The sequence below is a fragment of the Australozyma saopauloensis genome, chromosome 5 (assembly GCF_035610405.1).
Source record: "Australozyma saopauloensis chromosome 5, complete sequence".
Classification (NCBI taxonomy): Eukaryota; Fungi; Ascomycota; class Pichiomycetes; order Serinales; family Metschnikowiaceae; genus Australozyma; species Australozyma saopauloensis.
The window spans coordinates 1450209-1472671 of record NC_086135.1 but is presented as its reverse complement, the minus strand read 5'-3'; the positions used below and the strand labels follow the sequence as shown (position 1 = coordinate 1472671).

The 22463-nt window shown below is 45.6% G+C and overlaps 7 protein-coding genes across 7 annotated transcripts; 3 read left to right on the top strand and 4 right to left on the bottom strand.

Annotated features, from left to right (window-relative positions):
• Positions 1-679: 679 nt before the first annotated feature.
• On the bottom strand, positions 680-1666 carry PUMCH_004531 (uncharacterized protein; the record flags this gene model as incomplete). The annotated part of the gene is made up of 1 exon (XM_063023464.1): positions 680-1666. One exon carries the CDS (start codon positions 1664-1666, stop codon positions 680-682), a length of 987 nt encoding a protein of 328 aa, XP_062879534.1.
• Positions 1667-2302: 636 nt separating this feature from the next.
• PUMCH_004530 (uncharacterized protein) lies at positions 2303-3130 on the top strand (the record flags this gene model as incomplete). Its single annotated transcript, XM_063023463.1, has 1 exon — positions 2303-3130. The coding sequence occupies one exon, from the start codon at positions 2303-2305 to the stop codon at positions 3128-3130; it is 828 nt and encodes a 275-aa protein (XP_062879533.1).
• A 1241-nt stretch (positions 3131-4371) lies between these two features.
• On the top strand, positions 4372-5868 carry PUMCH_004529 (uncharacterized protein; the record flags this gene model as incomplete). Its single annotated transcript, XM_063023462.1, has 1 exon — positions 4372-5868. One exon carries the CDS (start codon positions 4372-4374, stop codon positions 5866-5868), a length of 1497 nt encoding a protein of 498 aa, XP_062879532.1.
• A 140-nt stretch (positions 5869-6008) lies between these two features.
• On the bottom strand, positions 6009-8624 carry PUMCH_004528 (uncharacterized protein; the record flags this gene model as incomplete). Its single annotated transcript, XM_063023461.1, has 1 exon — positions 6009-8624. The coding sequence occupies one exon, from the start codon at positions 8622-8624 to the stop codon at positions 6009-6011; it is 2616 nt and encodes an 871-aa protein (XP_062879531.1).
• A 1543-nt stretch (positions 8625-10167) lies between these two features.
• On the top strand, positions 10168-12966 carry PUMCH_004527 (uncharacterized protein; the record flags this gene model as incomplete). The annotated part of the gene is made up of 1 exon (XM_063023460.1): positions 10168-12966. The coding sequence occupies one exon, from the start codon at positions 10168-10170 to the stop codon at positions 12964-12966; it is 2799 nt and encodes a 932-aa protein (XP_062879530.1).
• Positions 12967-13240: 274 nt separating this feature from the next.
• PUMCH_004526 (uncharacterized protein) lies at positions 13241-16207 on the bottom strand (the record flags this gene model as incomplete). The annotated part of the gene is made up of 1 exon (XM_063023459.1): positions 13241-16207. One exon carries the CDS (start codon positions 16205-16207, stop codon positions 13241-13243), a length of 2967 nt encoding a protein of 988 aa, XP_062879529.1.
• Positions 16208-17274: 1067 nt separating this feature from the next.
• PUMCH_004525 (uncharacterized protein) lies at positions 17275-22365 on the bottom strand (the record flags this gene model as incomplete). The annotated part of the gene is made up of 1 exon (XM_063023458.1): positions 17275-22365. The coding sequence occupies one exon, from the start codon at positions 22363-22365 to the stop codon at positions 17275-17277; it is 5091 nt and encodes a 1696-aa protein (XP_062879528.1).
• Positions 22366-22463: the final 98 nt, after the last annotated feature.

Here is a 22463-nt window from a genome sequence, read left to right as displayed (position 1 = left end):
AAGATCATACTGAAAGATCATACGTGAAAGAGACAATAGAAAACAGGTAAACTGCTCTATGATATACCAAATAAGAATTTTCATCTGGATCTTCCTGTGATGTCAGAACATCTATTGGAAGTTACAAAGCCAAGAATCTGAATCCTCCAAGCCATAAAGTGAAGATCCTGAAGAATTCACCACGAAGAAATATCCAAAATCATCAGAAAGACAAACGACAAGAAGCCTTATTAAGCAGAAGAATCTAAAAAAGAACACGCACTGCAATTTTTTCCTGCTAATTCTATTATTTCTTCAACTGGGCCGTGACACATTGTTTGAAGAGATTGAACTCCTTAACACAGGTATCTTTGGCGATGGTGTTGTAGGTTTTAAGAACACATTCACCGTATGCAGCCCCGAGCTCCGAACAGGTAGCACCTGCTTGCATGAGCTTAGCAGCTGGTCTAACTTTCTTCATTGTTGTAGTTGGAAGAGGAGTGTATGGAGGCGATGTGGTTCGAAACATAGTGGTAGTGGATGAGTCTACAAAGTGGAAACGAATATTTGGGGAAATGATAATGAGAGTATTTCATTTGGAGTTCAATTTTTTTTGGTATTCAGGATTCACATCGTGTTATGTGTACTGTAGTGATATCAAACATCGTACATACTAAGTCTATAATTGAGTTCGAATAATTTAAAATCTCACTTTTTTCTCGACCAGATACACGAGCTTCATGGACTGCTCCATGAACATCAAGGTCAAGATAGAGTGGGGACCAATTCTGAACAATTGGGCCCAGAAACCCTTATAGAGTGCCATTGGACCCTCAGCACGGATCGTCTTGGCAAAACAGTCGACAGGACCCTTGTACAAATCTCCCTTTTGATTGTACAATCTGGTCAAGACCACATCCCAGGGGTTCATAACAATGGCTACACCCAAACCAGCCATCGAGGAGGAAACAAAGTGCAACCCGATGGTGCCGTCCTTCATGAGATTATGGTCCAATAAATAGTTTTTGGTCAAATTGTAAACGGGCAACTGGGCAGCAGAACCGGCACCTGTTCTCAAAATGGCAGCGTCGGTACCCTGGAACAATCCCTTGATACCCTTGGTGGAGTAGATGGAGCGGAGTCCATCGAACACACCTTTGTAGTATGTTTGTTGACCGACAGAAGAAGCAGTGTTGGCCTTGGCCTTGTTAAATGACTGCATTCTTGTCTTGATGAGAAACAACGGATTGGCAATGATAGCACCGGCAGATCCAGAAACAATACCAGAGAGAACATTGACCATAAGGTTTTGTGGGATCTTGGAGGCATCTTCGTTAAACTGCGAGGGCGCAAGCCATTTGGTCAAATGGTATCTGCTCGGCTCATAAAGTCCGATTCTACAACCGTTCAACCCGATTTGGTAAATGTACCCACACAACAACCCTTGCTGCAAGCCGCTAATACCCTCGGTACGGAGAATGAGAGCACCGGCCTGGAATGGATTTTTGTATATCTTGGGTCCCGCCGACGCCGAAAGTTCACCCTCCAACTGCATTCTGATCTTGATAAGTTCAATTGGGTTTGTGAACGTCACCGCACCACAAGCAGCAATACCACCGGCGATAAAGCCACCCAATACAGATACACGCTGAGCCAAGGGCTTCAGCTCGTCATCTTTAGCGGACATTTGTGGAAGATCTGAAGGTTGGAGCTGATTTTTCAGATAGCAGGGTTATCGCGGAATCGGGCATGAGTGAAAAATACCGGCGCACACTGAAAAAATGGCTTGGGGCTTGGAAATTTTTTTTTAGTTGAGGCCTTGAATTCTGTGTCTTTGTTTGAAAAATATAATTTTGACAAGAATTTGGTTGATCTCTCATTTAATCGAGGAACTAGAGACACTGGCTTTGTGATGGGTGAAGTCAGCCGCTCTGATGTGATTAGATGCGTTTACAGGTAACTGGATGATATGGGTAGAAATGAGTGACTTTGAGAAATTGCTATCCATTATATTATTAAATATATAAATGAAATAATTTATGTGATGATCGAGTCAAGTGCAATGAGAATCATGTTTCATCAAGTGTTATCGGTCTGAGGTACTCTATGTTTCACCAGGTAAAGATACAAACCTCTACAAAAGAGGCAACAAAAAAACTCAAACTTTAAAATCGAATCTGAATACCACCAAAAATCATTTCAAAAAACTCAGCCTGAAAAAACCGACCGACTTTCCCCAAATATGTGACACATTTATGGCATATAAATGAGGTGTTTCACATAGTGCCAATTAGACCCTTATCTACTACATCTGAAACAAGCCATGTACCCCGAAAAGTTCCTCACCTCAATTAAAAAAATCTCCGAAAATGTCGTCACAGTCTCTTGTGCCTTCAAGGTCTTAAACAGACTCGATGTTGGAAACAGAATGTCTCTCATTAATTGCGATGGACAAGTGGTTGTGTTCTCCCCCATCAAGTACGGTGACTATTTCCAAGAAGCGCTCAAACTCTTGGGCGCTTCGAACATTGCATACATCGTTGTCGTCAATTGCGAACACAACGTTGCCGCCAAGGAGTATGCCGAGAACTACCCGGAGGCAAAGGTCGTTTGTGGAGAGGGCTTTGCACCCAACCAAAAATGGAAACCAGATTTTGTTTTCAACAAAGAAGCAGGAAACAGATTACTTAATGACTACCTCTTGGAAGAGCATTTTTCGTTCGAATGGCCCGCCTCGCTAGAGATCTTGTACTTAAAGTACCTGAAGAACAAGGAGCTTGTTTTATATGAAACGGAGTCAAAGACGCTCTTTGTGGGTGACATTTTGCTCAATATCGGTACCGTTGGAGAGAACGGGTTTGAGCAATATTCCCCTGCCACCGGTTATCCCGAGAAGCACAACCCCTTCACTGGCTGGTCGTATCCCTTGCGCTTCATTCATCCCAGGGGATTCTTGGGCAGATATTTCAACCAGGCTTTGGCCAATGTGGCCAATCCAGGTGGTGAGGCGGGTATTCACATGATCTATAACAAGTGGGACTTCAAGACAATCGTTCCTTGCCACGGTAACATCATCACCGAGTATGCAAAGGAGGAATTTAAGCTGACATTCCCTAAGGTCGACTTTACACCTTGGGAGTTAAGGGATTGATCGAAGCGGGAATCCAAACAGTCGATTCCTAGGGTCTACTGGTGATCTTTGAAACTGAGATGTCAAAAGTTCATCTCTAATTCCGATGGTACACAAGCGGTACAGTTCCTAATTGATATTCCAACTATTTATATGATGACAATTTATAGCCCAATATTTTTTTAGCACGACCGACATGCATATGCCAATTGTAGTCAAGCAGTATCCCAAATTTAGGACAGATCCCTAAACCCGAATTGACTCAATTTAACTCGTTCAACTCTCCAAACTTGCCAGATAAACCCACCAAAATATGAACCCTTCAATTAATTACTACAGACTAAAAATCCTAGCCACGCTTAAGTAATCGGGGATGCGGCCGCAGTCTTCCACCGCCCGTTATTTTCGAAGTGGATGACATCAATGCAAGACACACGGATGCTATAAATAGAGGTGCCGCACGCCGGCAAAATCCGCCGTCCAAATATAATCCAAGATGTGTTTTTTTTTCCGCTTTGAAGCAGGAAAGAACACCACCCTCGATGCCGACCCTGCAACTGCACGTTCTCATTGGTTCGATTCTTCAGTATCAAGGTTGTCTCACTAGGCCCGTTACTGCGAAAGGCGGAACTGGGCATACCCTGCGAGAAGAGCAGCCACCACCAAATTTCCACACACAAACAAAAAGAATAAGCACAATTTTCTAGTTCTCTACGAAACCGGAACTCCACGAAAATATCTCCAACATCTCGTATTCCCCGATCCTGGTCGCTCTCTGGCAGGTGCTTCTACCCACTGCAGATCCCAGATGCCACCTACGGCTGCAAAAAGAAGCTATGCGGCAATATGCAACCCCAACTGAGGTTACAGGCATGGTCCGGATCAAATGGTGGAAACAGAACTATAAAAGGCGCCAGCGCCGCAGCCCTTTCCGCCGATTTTTTTTTCTTTTCGTTCTTTGATTATTCTGGCGTTTATTCTCGCCCCTCGCTCTGTTCCGTGGTCTTGCCTTCCCACATTCATCACTGCAGCTGCCTCGTGGAAGCAGGCCCCATATCATATATAGTGACAGATACTCGCGCCTACAGACCACATTCACTTTTACTAATACCTTAGTCCGTCGCATCGATACATTCTAGCCGCATCAGCACGGTTTGTAGCGAAGTCAATTGTTCGCAGCAGGTCAATTCTACGCCGCTCCCACACATTACACCTCCTTTAGTTCCTCTCTTCCTCCATCTTCTTCACTTGCATACTTCGCCATGACTTTCAATGGACGCACCGTCAACAAGGTGTTCAACCAGGATTTCGTCATTGACAAGCGGTTCAAAATCGTCAAAGAGTTGGGCCACGGTGCGTACGGCATTGTGTGCTCCGCCAAATACGACGACGGCACCTCCAGCGAAGGAAGCATGGTTGCCATCAAGAAGATCACCAACATCTTCTCCAAAAATATTCTATGCAAGAGAGCGCTCCGAGAGCTCAAGCTTTTGCAGTTTTTCCGGGGCCACAACAACATCACATGCCTCTACGACTTGGACATCGTGCACAATCCGATCACTAACGACTTCAATGACATCTACTTGTACGAGGAGCTCATGGAGTGTGACATGCACCAGATCATCCGCTCGGGGCAGCCGCTCTCAGACCAGCATTACCAGCTGTTCATCTATCAGGTCTTGTGTGGCTTGAAGTATATCCACAGCGCAGATGTTCTCCACAGAGACTTGAAGCCCGGAAACTTGCTTGTGAATGCCGACTGCGAGCTCAAAATCTGTGATTTTGGGTTGGCCCGTGGTTTTTCGGAGAATGTCGAGCAAAATTTGGGATTCATGACAGAGTACGTCGCAACCAGATGGTACCGTGCTCCAGAAATCATGCTCTCCTTTTCAAACTATACCAAAGCAATTGATATCTGGTCCGTGGGCTGCATTTTGGGCGAGCTCTTGGGTGGCAAGCCATTGTTTAAGGGTAAAGACTACGTGGATCAGTTGAATCAAATAATCATGATTTTGGGTACTCCACCTGAGTCCACTTTGATGAAGATTGGCTCCACTAGAGCACTGAACTATGTCCGCAGCTTGCCTTTCATGAGAAAAGTTCCCTTTGACGAACTCTTCCCCAAAGCAAACCCGTTGGCCTTGGACCTCATGGAGAGAATGTTGGCATTCAACCCATACGACAGAATATCAGTCAATGAGGCTTTGAACCACCCATATTTATCTATTTGGCATGATCCAAACGACGAACCCGAATGTAAGGTCAAGTTTGACTTCAAAACATTTGAAACAGTGAACGATTTGGACTCCATGAAACAATTGATAGTAGATGAGGTCAAAAACTTCCGCGAGTTTGTCAGAAAGCCAGTTCAGGAACAACAAAAACAGCAGCAGCAGCAACAACTACTACAACAACAACGCCAGGAACAAGAGTTTCTTCTAGAGCAACAACAACAGCAATTGAGAAATTCTGCTGTGACTGACAGATACGAACATCCTCGCTCCAGAGGACTTGCATCACCGCTGGCTGAGGCTCCATCAGGATCACTTTCTTCTCCCTTTGGTGGATTCAACAGCGCCGGTGTTCTCACCAATCCTGACAGCCTTGTGTTTGGAGATCAAATCCTGGACTATGATTCGATGCCAAAACCTCAGGAACTTGACGAGTTTGCTGTGTTGAGCAAGGACCAGGATCCGGAGCTCTTCCAGCTTGAAGAGGAACTCGGATTTGGATTGGACAGGACGCAGAACCAATTCTAGGTCCTCTATAATCTTAGATTTAAGCTTAACTTCAATGAACTTTTAATGAGAACGACCACAAAATGTTTTAGAACTTTTAACCTCTATTAAAGTAGACGATACACTGTACCTGTTGTAGCCAATTGCCTCGCACACCTTGGCTATTCGATTTTGTACCTAAATATGTCACCAGTACTTCCAAAAATCCAAAAATCATTTGAAGCAAGGTGAAACCCACTTATACTGGCTTCTTTGATTAGACACAGAAGGTTCATAGTGAGCAAAGGAATTCTCATGATGGGAACTTCGGAGTCATCAACAATTCCATGCAAAACGCACTGAAACTTGTGCTTGCTCTCTTGTTTTCCGTAATGCTTTTTCAAACGTAGTTCGTAAAGAGATCTATAGAGAGAATTGACAATATTGCTCTGTTCCTCCGAATTTTCTGTCTGGTTTTGAGGTGGGGGGCTTGAACCTAACAAATTATTAATTCCCAACGCACTAAAAGACAGAGCAAGTGGATTGTCATCATGTGAAGTTATGGATCTATTTCTCTGGTGTTTTTTGGGAAGCAAGCTTGGAAGTGTTCTATTCGTGGCTTGTGATTGACTTGCCGACATACTTTCACTCACCAAAGGAGTATGTCTTTCGGATCGTTTCTCACTAATTACAGACTGGTTTCGGTGGGCTGTGATCAAATGTGTCTTTTTAGTCTTTGTGAGAGCTTTGGTGTTGAGCTCCCAAACCATAACATTGCCATCTTTTCCACATGAGATGAAATTGTAGACATCATGGCCAGGTTTGGACTTGGTCTGATGAAATTCATCAGCTTTTACGAACGCTATACGCTCGACAGTGTTTGTGTGGGCTTTGAATCTGCTCACTATGACGATGTCCTTTATTGTAGGAGGATACTTTGCTTCATGCGAATCTTCGCGTTGCATTTCGAATGTTTGAGAAGTATTTGAACTCATGGGAGGCGAAAACAAAGACAGGTTATGAGTGTTAGAAGTCGAACTAGTAATTGTATTACTGCGCGAGCGCCCTCCCTTCTTTGGGACTTCGTTATTTTTCAAGAGCAATCCATTGACATTGTAGTAGCTCATTTTGAAAATTTCAATTGAGTCTCCTTTTCCACAAATACATATGAAACGAAAATCAGGCGAAAACTCGATGAATCTTACACCGTCCTGGAAATAGCAAGATATAATGTCTGTGAGTATCAGCAGATTGTAAAAATTGGATGGGTCACCATAATTTTTTCCATGAGTGGCAATTAGGTCAATAAAACGGACGAAACCATCTTCTGAGGCAATTGCAATAATCATTGGGTTGCTGGGGAATTGAATACGGGCATCGTGTGCAATGGTACTGGCAATGCAAGTGATGGGCTTATGACTGAGTTTGAAGTGACCAACAATGTAAGCAGGAGATGAATCGCCTGCAGAGTTTGGCTCCTTTCCTGCCGTGAAACTTAGATCAAATTTCTTAAAGAAAGTAACGAATTTGTCCTTGCCTGTTACTGTTTTTTTATAAGGCTTCGAACTTGAGCTTGCTGGTGCAAACGGATCAAGAATCATGACTTCTCCGGAGGCATTTCCGAGAATTAAAAGATGTCCCCTCGATGGATGCACAATCGCATTGATAGCAGTTATAGCGTCAGGAATGGCAACGGATTGCTGATCAGAGCCATCAGCGCCAAGGTCAGTGAAATGGCGGTAAGTCAAGTTGCATAGATTGATGTAGATGACCTCTCCAGTATTCAAACCGAGAACGACAGCTGGTTCTGACTTGAGAACTAACATGCTTGTTACAACAATAGAGCATTTAAACTGCAACCGGAGGATTGGCCGTTCTACGACCTTGTTGTAAGGAGCGACCTGGGAATGGGTCAGTGTGACACTAGCAGTAGACGACGCTGATGCGGTAGCAGATGCTTGCGGTTGAGGGGCCGGGAAAAGCGTATTGGTTGACACAACCGTAGAAGTGTTGGCATAGTCGAACTTTTCATCTAGCGCAAAGATATTTAAAACGTTTATGTTGACGCTGACCAAGAGTTTTTGCACCGCTGGCGAATCCATCTGTGCGTAATAGAGTTTCTGATTGAAGTCTACAAGGTGAGCGAAAGGCGAATCTTTGGGCGCCTTGCGAGAGTTGCTGCCCTCGGCATCTACATGGCCTGGAATCAGATGGAAGAGCGGATCCGGGTCCGACAGTTCCAGAGTGCCGAAGCGTAGAACACGATTGAGACTATTGGCAAGTTTGTTCAAAGGTTCACGAACCCCACCAGACCCATGAGCTGGCTTGGGTTCATGGGGTAAGCGAATGATGGCACTGAGACAGCCCGCATTCAACAGCACCAAACGGAAGGGATCGTGGACCAACGGATTGACACTTGCGCCAATATGGAGATGTCTATTATTGCTATTATCATTCTGCTCGCCCGTCTCCTGGACCACTTGGGCGAACAAACTAGTGATATGCAACGGAAGCAGCACATATGTCGACAGTTCTGCGTTCTTGTTGTCGTCCGTCTGGTATGGTGGGCGAGCCACATTCAAGTAGACGTCTTCTAGCGTGGCCAGCACCGAGGGAGACGTCACCAGTCCCGTCAATGGCCAATTGAAGTGTTCTATTGTTTTGGTTTTGCTTCTATCTAGAAGAGAACTTACAGAAAAATGGGTGTTTTCATCTAGGTAAGGGAGTCCGGGACACACGGTCGTGAGAAATACCAGCGCGGGAGGAAGTTTCTCCTGTTTGAGTCTGAAATCCGACATCTTTTCCAGATTATGAGTGGCTATACGAAATCAACGAAGAGAGATGGTGTTGGGAGATATAATTCGTCAAATAAAAGATATGAATCCAAGTTTGGAGCGGCCAGTGTCGCTTACGTAATCCAAATGTATGTGGTGCCAGCGAATCGATTTGAAGAATTGGTTTCTCCAGATTTAATAGGAGTACTACTGTCTACTATATGTACACTTTGGAGATAAAGTGGTATCAGAATAGGTGAGGTAAGAGTACCAATAGAGAGCTGTAAAAAGGTAAGATCAGGTACAAATTTACAACATTCTTTTTTTGTTCAATGGAGAAATCAACAAAACAAACAATATTGTAATAAAAAAATATCATCACTACTTTCATTCATCCTCTGTCAATCTATCGATTTTCCCTGCTGGAGATTAATTGCGTCACGTGCCATACGCATGCTGATACACACGTGACCCGCCCTACCTCTCCTTGGTCTCATCCCAACTGCCTATCTTTTCCTACCATGACTACCAGACCAGACATAATCTTGTCACAAATGGATTAGCCACAGCAGATCCTTCGTGTGTTATTGCCGTTTTTGGCCAAATGCGACGGTCGTGGCCTTGCCCAATCAGCTGAATTCCGCCCCGCTCATGTTCTTGGAAATGGAGACCTCATCAGACATTCCACCGCATTTACTGTCCAGGGAATTATGAGCCCTTTCCCACATTGGATTGTGGGTCAGGAGCCCTTTTCTGATTCCTGGAAATATATAAGAGCAGCTCCATTCCCAGTTTTTGCTGAAGTATAGCCAGCAGGGTAAGTTCCCACTTCACCCAAGAAGACCACAAAAAAGCAGTGACCTGATAACAAACAGTTCGTTCTTGTAACGAGAATTTGCATTTGTTTCGAATTTAACCCCTTTACGATCTTCACCTCTTGAACATCAGCAGCTCATCATTTTGCACCCCAGACTTGGTCATGCACAATAGGATCCAGGTAACTCAGTGGTACTTGGTGTTGCCACGTGACTGCTCACGTGCGCAAAGGTGCGACATTGTCGCGCGGTCCCCAGTTCCCTCTCACCCGCTCGGTGGAGCCTCGGCCATAAAAATTTTGTCCCGCAGTGTCGCCACATCATCACCAAACCCTCCGATTGCTTACCTTCGGAAACGCCTCTGAACCGGGCGTTTTTCCTTGCAAATTCACTAGACGACCTCTCAGACCGTGGAATTTGACGCCGACACGACTTTTTCCCGCCTGTTCCCGCCCCAAGGTGCACTTTTTGGGCCTGTTTAGTTTCGAAGCGTGGCTGGCTCGTCCGACGGCCCGCGACATTGCGACATTTTTGTTAGTGTGAGCACTGCACATCGCGACCTAAAAACCCGTACACCGGTGTCCATCGAGACCCCCAAACAGAACACAAACACACAAACCGAGCCTCGGCGCGTCTGATTGGGATTGTTTCTGGGTGTTTCTGTTCATTTTCGGCCTTTTGATTGACCTAGTTTCCGTGCTTGCGTCCCGTGGTACTTCAGCAGCCTCCTGTGCTACGGCACTTCACATATCATGGCCGTGCCCCCTGCCAACCATGCTAGCTCAGGTAAATCATCGGCGAGGCAACTCATGCGGCAGCGTAAAATTTCTGTCAAGGCACCTCTCCCTATATACAACCAGAATGAATTCGCGGGCAATGATCTGGAGGTTGAGCCCTTATTGCTAAGTCATCTAGGCTCAAACCAACAGGCTCGAGATTCTCCCGCTGTGGAGACCGGAGTCGACAAGAATGAGGAGGATGAGGTGCATTTAAGGCAAGTCATAAATGCTGCTCAGCAAGCGCTCCAGGGCTCTGATAAAGACAAATCTAATGCTGCATCATCTGTATATATTCCAACTCCAGATGCTTCCAGGCTTTGGCCAATAGCCCATAAGTACTACAATGATAGTGTTTTTGTGGAGCCAGATTCTTACATCAAATTCAGTGCTACCGTGGAAGATACACTAGGGATTGAGTACAACATGGATGAGGTTGATGAGGAGTTTTTCAAAAACACCCTTGTCAAGGAGTATCCTAAGGAGAGTAAGAGCAATACTAATGGTGGCGATGCTTCCGCAACTACCAACGGAGCAGCGTCTGACGACTCTCGCCCATGCTCTGAACTTGAATTCGAGGCAATCTGTGACAAGTTCGAGAAGACTATCGAGGCAAAACAACCTTTTTTGTCAATGGACCCCTCTACAATCTTGTCATACAAGGAACTACATCATATCATTTTGCAGGAGCTAAATTCTGCCTCCACTGCTGACCCATATGCTCAATCTGGTGCTGACCCAAAGTACATTTCAACGTCGAGCCTCAAAGAAAAGTTGTCAAAAGAACTTAATTTCAAACCATTTGTCACAACGTTCGATAAAGAGCAAGAATCGACAAACAATATTCGCTCAATTTCTAAGCTACTAGAGTTGTTTGGTGAACCAGTGTACAATCATTGGAAAGCCAGAAAGATTGAGAGAAAGGGTATATCAATTGCGCCATCTCTCAAGTTCGAAGACCCTAGTGCTACCGAGAAAGATAACGACAATGACCCCTACATTTGCTTCCGTAGACGTGAGTTCAGACAAGCAAGAAAGACCCGTAGGGCTGATAATTTGGGCGCTGAGCGCATCAGATCATTGCATAGATCGTTGAAACGGGCTCGCGAACTTGTGCTCAATGTATGTCAAAGAGAGTTGCTAAAACTACAATCATGGGAATCTGAACAACATATCTTTAAACTTCGTTCTGAAGCTAAGAGTGTCAAGCGCTTGGTCGGTATCAAGGGAGATGATCATTTATTCTATCCACATAAAAGAAAGAAGATTGTTGTTGTGGAACCAGTTGATGACGGTGAGACCGACTCTTATCGTGTTAAAAGAGAGAAGAAGAGACCACAGGAGCCTTCTTCTTACATCCCTGCTCAATCCAAAGAACCCAGACTGTTTGCAACCCCACTGCAACCCGAGGCCTCTTCAACTCAGCCATATGTCAAATTGCCTCCTTCAAAGATTCCAGACTTGGATTTGGTAAGTGTTTCTTCCATTCTTCAGGAGAAGAACGAGGCACTCAAGCGGGCTGTTGCCGAAAAATTGCGTAAACGAAAGGAACTTGATAGAGGTTGGGTGAATATTTCTTATGACCCACATCAGCCTTTCTTTACCTTCGCGACAAACACCAGTAACAAAGACATAGAGTTGAGCCACATCCCCTACTCTTCGGTCGCTGCAAACTTCTTGCATCAGTTTAATACCTCAAATGTCATTAGCGATCAATTGAAGCGGGCTCTCGAAGATACTAAAAGGCCATTGCCAGGAACTAAAACTTTTAGTGGCTCCAATGGTGAAATGGTGAATTCAAAGCCATTTCCTCAACTTCAAACTCTTCTTTCTAAACATTTGAACAATCGCGAGAACGGTTCGCAGGGCTACATTGCCCAGTTGTTGGCCAACATTGAAAATCATGATTTCTCCTCATACACTAATGGGTTCGGAGATGTGAAAGATTCAAGTGATACTGAAGAAGTATCCGGTCCCATGTTTCGTCTCAGAAAGCGTGGTGGCAGGGCCAACCAAGTCTTCGTTGATCGGAGAGGGCTCTTTCAACGACCTACTAAGGAAATTGATGAGTGGCTCAGCACGCCACCAGATCTGGAGGACAATAAGCCTGATGAGACGGACGAAGCAAAGCCTTTGAATAAAGATGCCTATCTGAATAAAAAAGATGCCATGTCTCGTCTTGACTCGCAATGGCGTTTCAGTGATGACTTCCCAGAATATGATGCTGGAATTATGCAGCCATTTAGCTTGGAGCCATCTCGCCTCAACTACATCAGCGATGACACTCAATCTATCCGTTTCGGATCTATGCTTCTCTCGAAATCGTATGATTTGCTTCGCGAGAGCGCCCATAGTCGTCTGTCAGCCATTCAAGCACGTATGAGAGCATATCAAAATTCCCGCCAACTGCAACAAGACTCGAACGGCGCACGGCCGCAGCCTGGAGCCTCAGCAAACTCTCCCGCCTCTAGACCTCCTGCGTCTTATTCTTCAGCTAACATGTCCGCTGGTTCGGGTGTATCAAGTTATAATTCTGACTTGAGTAGAAGTCAGTCTGGATATACACTTCTGCAGGGTCTGCAGCTTCAAAGACTGCAGCTCCCATTACATGCTGGAGGTGCTTCCAATGTCCCTATGAAAAGTCAGATTTCTCAAGCCTCCAAAGGATTTTCTTCTCAAAAACGCAGCCCAAACTTAAGAGGCTTGTCTTCTACAGATCCCCATTCTTTGCCATACGGCAGTCCACGCGGAAGTAGTGTTGAGTTGAAGAAGTAAAATCCAACACTCAGTCATCACTTGTCATGGCTATCAATGCATCACTTCAAAAGATAAAGATAACGAAATGACATGACTAATATTCCTTCTCTAGATGAGGATAGGTGTGTACCATAGTTTATAAAATACAGTGTAAATTAAGATAAACTCCCTGTCGTAGTTACGCATATTTGTCTGTAAAAAACCGTCCGTCATCTACGTAAAGGCTGGCGCAGGTACCCACCATAATTTCTCGGATGACTCTATATCTATTAATATTAATCTATGCTACAAGTTAGAACAATCCTTCGATCTGTCCATCGTCGTCAACCTCAACGTTCATGAAACCAGCGTGAGTAGGAAGACCTGGAATGGTCATGATCTCAGCAGCCAATGCGTACAAGTAACCAGCACCAGCACTACATCTCACCTCTCTGATAGGAACAGTGAACCCAGTTGGCACACCCTTCAAAGCTGGATCATGAGATAAGGAGTATTGGGTCTTGGCAATGCAGATAGGCAACTTGTCGTAACCTTGACGGGTGTATGTCTCAATTTGCTTCTTAGCCAATGGAGACAATTCAATGGCGGAGGCACCGTACATCTTTTGAGCAATTGTCAACAACTTGTTCTCAACAGTGTCTTCAACGTTGTACAAGAAGGTTTGTTCTTCGTTCTTAGCCTTAACAACAGCCTTGGAAACAGCCTCAGCCAATTGAAGAGCACCGAATCCTCCCAAAGCCCAGTGGTTGGAAGGAACAGCATAGTCAGCACCGGCCTTGAGGGCTTCTTCTTGGATAAGTTGCAATTCCTTCTTGGTGTCGGTTTCAAACTCATTGATGGCAACGACAACAGGAACGTTGTATTGCTTGATGTTGGCAATTTGCTTGGCCAAGTTGGCACAACCTTGACGCAAGTAGTCCAAGTTCTCAGTGGTATATTCAGCGGGCAATTCCTGGCCAGGCTTGACATCAGGAGCACCACCATGAAGCTTCAAGGCTCTGGAAGTAGCCACGAGAACAACAGTGTCAGGAGAAACACCAGCGGCACGGCACTTGATGTTAAAGAAACGCTCACCACCCATGGTGAAATCGAAACCAGCCTCAGTGATGACGAAACCCTTGGAACCATTGTTTGTGGCATTGGTTGGGGAGGTCAATTTCAAGGCCAATTTATCAGCAATGACGGAGGAAGCACCAATGGAGATGTTGGCGAAAGGACCGGCGTGGACAAAGACAGGAGTTCCTTCAAGGGTTTGCATCATGTTGGGCTTGATAGCATCCTTCAAGAGAGCAGTGATTGCACCAGCACATCCGATGTCCTCGGCGGTGATGGCAACACCGGTCTCTCTTTGAGTACCAACGACGATACGACCGACACGCTCTCTCAAGTCCTTGAGGGAGGAGGACAAGGCCAAGATGGCCATGATCTCACAAGCGACGGTGATGTCGTAACCAGATTTTCTTGGTGGGAACTTGCTTGCCTCGTTCTTACCCTCACCGAGAGTGATCTCACGGACAAAACGGTCATTACAGTCGACGACACGCTTGATAGTGATCGACTCTGGGTCGATATCAAGAATGGCAAACTTTTCGATCTCTTCGGCAGTCAAGTCATCAGGATTGGTCTTTTGAATACCCAACTTCTCCAATCTAGCCAACATTTGACGGGTGAACTTACGCACACCCTTCTTGGCTGGCACGAGTCTCTTGTAGAAGCCACTGACAGTCTTACTGGTGTGTTCGTGGAACATACGAGTGTCCACAGCAGCACACAAAAGGTTCTGGGCGGCAGAAATGGCGTGAATATCACCAGTCAAGTGCATGTTGAACTCGTCCATAGGAATAACCTGAGAGTAACCTCCACCAGCAGCACCACCCTTGACACCGAACGTTGGACCCATAGATGGTTGACGAACGTTGGCGATAGAGTTGTATTTCAAGTGAGCGCCAAGTGCTTGAGTCAAACCAATGGTGGTAGTACTCTTACCCTCACCCAAAGGAGTTGGGGTGATACCAGCAACAAGGACGTAGTAACCACGGTCGGTCTCAGGACCCTCTGCCTCCTCGTCCAAACGTTCCATGACCAACTTGGGGTCGACCTTGGCCTTGTAGTGTCCGTAAGGTTCAAGCTCGCGCTCTAGGAGCCCGAGCTCCAGGGCGACCTTGGTGATCTTCTTTGGTTTTTGGGCACGAGAAATGGCATTGTCAGAAGGCACAGGTCTCAATGGCTCAATTGGCAATGGCTGAAACTTGTGGTCGTGGGCCAGTTTACTGGAGTAAACGGCAGCATCGTAGACGTTAGAACAGAGCATGGCCACGGTCATTGGACCAACTCCACCAGGAACAGGAGTAATGAAGGAAGCCTTCTCAGCAGCAGAAGCGAAGTCAACGTCACCCACCAATCTCTGCCCGTTCTTGGCAGTGGGGTCGGGCTTGTAGTTGATACCGACATCGATGACAATGGCGCCATCTTTGATCCAGTCGCCCTTGACGTACTCAGCAATACCAACAGCAGCAACAACAATGTCGGCGTTGCGGACAACAGCAGGCAAGTCGTATGTGTGTCTGTGACAGATGGTGACAGTACAGTCCTCGTTTCTCAACATGGCAGCGACAGGGGTACCAACGATGTCGGAACGGCCAATGACAACGGCGTTCTTACCTCTCAATTGGGTTCCAGTGGTTTTGATCAACTCGATGATACCGTTTGGCGTGCATGGTCTGAACATGGGCTTACCACCTCTCTTGGAAAGCTCACCAGCGTTGTAACGGTCGAATCCGTCAACATCCTTAACAGTCGAAACAGAGTTTGTGACCAAGGTCTCGTCGATGTGCTTTGGCAAAGGAAGCTGGATCAACACACCATGGACCTTAGGGTCCTTGTTCAAACGGTCGATCTCCTCAAGTAAAGCCTCCTCGGTGATCTCGCCGTCAAATTTCAACAAGCGCGACTCAATGTTGGCCGAGTGGGCGGCCTTGAGCTTCGATCTGACGTACGCAGAAGAGTCAGGTCTGTCGCCGACCTGAATGATGGTCAAGTTGGGTTTGAACCGGAGCTGGTCAAAGGATACCTCATCGTTGGTGAGCGGCAACTCCAATTGGGGAAACTGCAGTCTGTTAAACTCGATGACTTTTTGCGAAATCTGCTGTTTTATGGTCTTGGCCAACTTGGTACCAGAGACAAGGGTGGCAGCACTGACGGGAACACTCGAGTGAAATTTCAGGCGAGCGATTTGCCTCGCTAACAGACGTCTCAACATTATTGCGGGCAGAAACGAGGGTCGACGGTCAAAAGAGATGCGAAATGCGGGATTCGAAGGGGTCGGGCCGCGGTCAGTAATTAAATGTCAATATTAGGTTTCACGCCTATTGCTAATTATTGTTCACTAATAATTTGCTAGAGACCGCATCATCGCAAATTTCACTTGTCTGCAGGTCGAGATGAGCCTTGGTTGGGTCCCGCTCTGTTCCAAATGCCATCTTTTCATTGGTGGGCATGAGTCATTGACGGTGGAGGGCCTGCGCCCTAGCATGCATTGGTCGTTGGGTGAAAATCCGAAGAAAATGCGATCGAACTCGTCGTTTTGGACTGGCTGCAAATCTGCTAGCCTCATCTCATGCTGCCCCTCTAAAGATAGTGTATGTGTGGCCTTGGAGCTGGGGTGACTCTGTCGTGGAGAGTCATCTGGGTTGTGTGCAGTCCGGTCAATTGAGGATAGACTAGCAGAATTAGAGCAGGTTTTCGAATTTTGGATGGGAAAAATGGTATGTGGACAAGAGCGGAATTGGACTTATTCCCAAATTTCTTGGAGTTCATGGATGTGCTTCGGTGGGTGCGATTAGTGTATTTGTAGATATGGCCCAGTTGTAGAGCCATAGCGCGGCTGATGGATTGCCTAACTGGGCGAGTGGCTGCAAATCTGCGAATGCGCTATCTTTCGGTTCAGAGAACAATTTAAAAGACAGAACTTGAGCTGGACTGAGTGTGTGTTTTGTCAAACACTCCAAGTTTTCTAGGGAATGCAGGTATCCTGTTCTGTGTGTTGTACCTTTTATGTAACTTAAAGCATTCGAGATCCGATTATAAGGATCGATTTTCAGTAGTCACTCTGGCGTTTGTCCAGATCGAAATGATGAACTCTAGATTAATTACCTTTTGGCGTTTGCTTATATCAAAATGATAAATCTATATTAATTACTTTTTGGCGTTTGCCCAGAGATTCGACACTCACCAGGAGTGCCAATTATGCTATACATGCAATGTGATATGTGAGTAGTAGAAACATCCAGCCTCGAGTGTGTTCCCAATGACTAAAGCATCTTCACTCTAATCGTCGGTCACACATATTTCCTCTATGGTTTCACCGGACTGTTCACCTCGTAGTTTGCTTTCATGGATGATCTCCACCGATGGTGGCTCTCCTGAACTTCTCGATCTGAGCTGACTGAGCATGGCCTGCGCTCTGAGCATCACAACATCAAGCTCTTCGGCCCCATTGGCGCCATCGCTCGTTTTCAGCTTTCTGGTTGTCATTCTTCTTCGGAGCGAGTCTACCTGTGCATACCCTCCTACCGGTTCGAATCCTTGTAGATCGGCATCATCCCTTATGGCCAAAGGTCTGGAGTCATGACTGACGGACTTACGCTTGATATACATGCTTCTCGTGCGTTTTTTGCGATCGGAGCCGATATGTTTTAACTCTCGAAGAAGCTTGTCAATGACATCTTCATCCTCGGCGACCGGACGATTCTCCTTGTCTTCATCAAGTTTGTCCTCTTCTTCCTCGTCTTCTTCTTCATTAGAAGGATTCTTGTCGGCTTCAGGCGTTTCCTCTCTTCCTTCGGTGGGCTCCGCTGCATCTGATCTGATCTCATTGCCCGTGCTTCCGCGTTGAGAACCTCTACTGCGGAGCTCACGCCGCAACTTCTCTTTTCGCTCGATACTCTGCTTTTTCTCCTCATAAGCACGCTCATCTTCTTCCTTCTGGACGTTTTCTATGTGGACCTTTTTGAATTCCAAGACAAAACCTGAAAACTTTCCAAAGAATGAGTTTCTGCTACTTGCATCGTGTGGGTTTTCACCAAAGAATTCCATAAGTTGAAAGTAGCTCTCAATTGTTCTTTTAAGATGGCTACTCAAAAGACTGCTCTTCAGTCGGGCATTGTCTAGTGGTCCTTTCAAAACATTGAGAATTTGATCATCTGGATGGAATTGATCACTCAAGCTCAAGTTTCCTTTTTCGATCGATGTGATTGCGTTTGCAACATTTCGTTGGAAATCCTGACAATCTGTTTCGATTTGCTCCACAACAATTTTGTTCATTTTGTTCAAGACATTGAGCTCATCAACGAAGGAGCCATCTTCCGGAAAGTTATTACGAACAATTTTCTCGACGTAATGTAAGAACGTCATGGTGTTTGAGTCATCCTTCATGAATTTAAGACGCTGCAAAACGTCAAGTTTGAAGCCCAAAGCTTTTTTCGAATCGTCATTCATGAAATTACCAACTGATCTGATGATAGCTAAGACTTGACGCAAACTGTCACTATTACGAATACTCTCTGTGGCTTCATCTACCAACTCTAACTTGGATTCCAAGTCAAGAAAGTCTCTGCGGTATGATTGCATAAGTAACAACGCTCTAGATCTAGATTTCCAATAATGGCGCATGTTGTGAACTTGAAGGAAAATCTGGTCGGCTCGTTCAAGCTCTTCCGCGGGCTTCTCTGGTTTCTTTTCAGGGTGTAAGAAGTCTTGTGAGTAAGCCCCGAATGCTCGTCTGATCGAATCCAGAACTTCATTCAATGCGTCACTATTAAAGAATTCCAAGACGCTAACATTATCGAGAATCTCTTTGTCACACCGCAAAATCTTTTTGAACAATTCTTCAACACTCAAGTTTGCAAACATATGCAAATTGATGCCAAATTGTTGTGCCAAGTCTCGAGGAAGGAGTGAAATTTTCTTTGGTTTTTGATTCAGCAGTGAGGTCTTCACTGGCTTACTCTTGATAACCGGCGCCTTTGCTACAAAGGCCTTTTCCACTTTCTCAAGAACACCCTCTTCTTGCAATTTGTTAACAAGTGGCTCATTCGGCATATTGCTCCAAAATGTCTTGTCAATGTCTTCAATCTTGCTCCAGTGCATTTGCTTGAGTTTGGTTTTTGGTTTGAGTTTCGCAAGTTCCGCATAAAGGAGCTCATTTTCTTTTTGCACCTCGTCAGTAAGGTTTGATTCCACGATAATATTATCAGATGATGTTTCGACTGAGGCAGAGATGAGAGTTGATGGCGTGTTTAAAGTAGGAAGAGGTGGTGGTGGCGGTGGGGCTGAAGAAGAACGAGAATCCAGAGAATCATTCTTGAAGAGTAGTTCAGCAAGAAATGGTGGTGCGGGTGGTGGTGGTGGTGCACCAGAAGGAGTTGCTGAACCCGATAGAGAGGGTGGAAGTGGTGGAGGCGGTGGCGGTGGCGGTGGTGCTTGTTTCGAAGAGCCTTTTGCCGTGTTGAACATGGCTGGTAGGGCAGGAGGCGGTGGAGGTGGGGGAGGGAGAGGTGCTGAAGCTGTATTGAGGCCCTGAAGCATCAACGGAAGGGGAGGAGCAGTTGGCGGAGGAGCTTGAGGAGGTCCTCTTGCATTATGAACGGAAGAAGAGCCGGGAACATTCAAGAAGCTCGGCAATGGCGGCGGCGCTGGAAGGGTTTTAGGAGTCGAGTCTTCAGGACGCTGGTCAGCTGGAGAATCATGTATTGAAATGATTGATTCAGAGCTAGAAATTGTTACAGGAGGCTCTTGAATCTGTGCTCCTGGCTCAATCAATAGCTTTGTGAACTTTTGCTCATTCGATCCTAGCGATTGAGCTGATGCGATAGTCATATCACCTAGAACAGGAGAACGTGAGGAAACTCGAGTCAAATCGATCTGTTCTCTTGGAAATCTTCCGCTCAGGGTTTGGCTTATTAACTTCTTGAGACTCTTAATCTCAGCCTCGAGTTTTTGTATTCTTTGTCTTTGAGCATCTATAGTGGCTGCGAAATCTGCCTCCTGACGAAGCTTGCTGGATATATTTGAAGAAAATCGTGATAGTTGTGCATCGACCGCAGATTTATCGGATTCAAGTCTTTTTATCACTTTTTTGAGTTCCAAAGTTTCCATCACTGCTCTTTTAGCAGTATCGTCAGTTTCCATCCGGTCCATGAATCTGTGGATAGTAGTGTTTAGAACTGTTTCAGAATCATAGCCAAGCACTCCCAGTTCGGCTATCAAATGCTCCATGACTGATTTGAGTAGACTGAGAAGTCTCATCAGAACGGAAGGGCTTTTCGTTGACTTAAGGAAGACTAATCCGTTTAAGATATCCTTCACGAATTCCGACTCTGTCTGCTCATCTAGGTCAAGGATTGGATGTTGTGACTCAAACTGAATTCTCAACTTATTGATCACATCTGCCATTGATTCCTGCTCGAATACTTCCGCAAAGCTGGAAGGAGTGTCAAAATCAATGTCTGAACTATCTTCTTGAGCAAAATCCAAATACTCATCGATTTGGCCTGATATAGCCATATCCTCCATATCTCTCAATTTGTCAAATATGATATTTAATCGGGAATCTGCAAACTCCCTGCGCATGCTGAGTCTCTCTTTGCGGTGCTCGCATTTTTGAATCATAGTATTTGTCAAGATCAAAGTGGTGAGAACATAAACTCGGAAGTTTATTTCGCTACCGCTTCTGTGATTCATAGTAATATGCTGGTCAATGGCACTTTCGAAGGTATTCAACCATGGTTGAAATTTCACAAAATCACCCATCGTGTCTTGCAACGAAACAAATCCTTCGATAATGCTTGGAAAAAAATTATACTGAGAGTAATGTGTAAGATAAACAAGAATCTTTGTTACCAAAAGCCGTGTGGCTGTGCTAGGAGATACCAAAGAATGCATAATTGAGTTGATGACAATAAGACGACTTTTGGCGTTTGTCACGAATTCATCCCTGTCACGGACGCTGGGTAAACTCTCTAAGTCATCAGCCTGAGTGTTGGGTTCTTTGTGTTTGTCTTTGGACTCAGAGGAAATGAGTATTTTGAGACACATGCAGATGTGAAACTCTTTCTCAATATCATCATTCGATTTGATACTTTTCTTGTTTATTTTCTTGAGAATGACAGAGAGAGCAGTTTCGCCTTGGGCATCGATGAATTGTACAAGCCATGGTTTACTGGACTTGCTTTCTAGTTTCTTTGATAATTTTTTGTACTCCTTTGAAGTGAATTTATTCGACATGATCCGGGCAACATACCAGTCTGGTGAACCTTCTTTGATTTTCTGCTTTCTTGAAGACACAATAATATTTTGGGTATCACCACTTCCTGTTTCGAAGGTTATCGTTGAAGATCTTGGCGAGTATTGGTTAGAGGATTGCTGAGATGGCAGATGCTCATCCATAACAGTTGCCAGAAAAGCTGATTGGGTTGGATTTTGTTGATTTGTAGAAAGCATGACCGCTTTTGTAAGCGATCTTAGGTCGAAATCTTCGTTGGTCTCGTTTTCGCTTAGGAGAAGCTCCCACTTTCTACGAGTTGGGGTGTTTTTGAATGATTGGTCTGGAAAGACTCGAACTGAAAGCAACTTCTCAAATAGCTTATTAACAACTTTCTCATTGGGCATGGAGTTGATATTGGATGCAACAACACGAAATGAATGCAAAGGCTTCAGTTCGGTTGTGGACTTTTTAGGAGGCACGAACACAGGTGGCTCAACTTTTTTTGATGATGGCTCCAGTAGCTTCTTTGGTTTGCGGTCGGCGCCGAAGGCTGGACCCAATTGATTCGGGAGATCGAACGCCGAGTGAGACAGGTCCAACACAGACTGCTGGGAGTCCAAACCATTCCAGAATGGTCTTCTAGGATCCAAGGAGGAGAAACTCCCGGTGCTATTGTTGGCCCCGCCCAGGTAAATACCTTCGGTCGACAGCTTTCCCGCGGAGAAGCCACCAGCGCTGCTTCCTGGGTTTGTGAGGGACCTGGAAACGCCGGGTGGAGCAAACACAGGCTCCTTGTAATTAAAATCCTCAAAAACCGCTATTCTCTTGGGCTCTTCTGGTGTGCTCAGCGACCGCCTTGTCAATAGATTTGAAAACGACTGCGAACGAGCAAGAGGCTTCGATGGAGGCTTGGGCGGCCAAAGGGATGGAAGCTCGTTGGTTTTGGAAACAGAGTCGTAGCGAATCGACTGGAACGCATCTTGTTCTTTCTCCAACGGTAGTGGTGGAACAGGGTCCACAGACGAAGTCAGCCCAGAGTCGAGAAGCGAGCCGGAGAAGAACGACGCCTTACGCGAGATCTTCTTGAGTCTCTTCGAAAACGACTTGCCGCGGGCTGGAACGTCCAGGCTCGCCAGATCGGTGTTATCTGCCATTCAAAGTGGGTTGTGCTATCAGTTACTGCTACTGGGTTCTCTGGAGGGTAGTGGATGATTCGAGGCTGCAATTGAGGAAGCTTTTGCTTTGATATCGG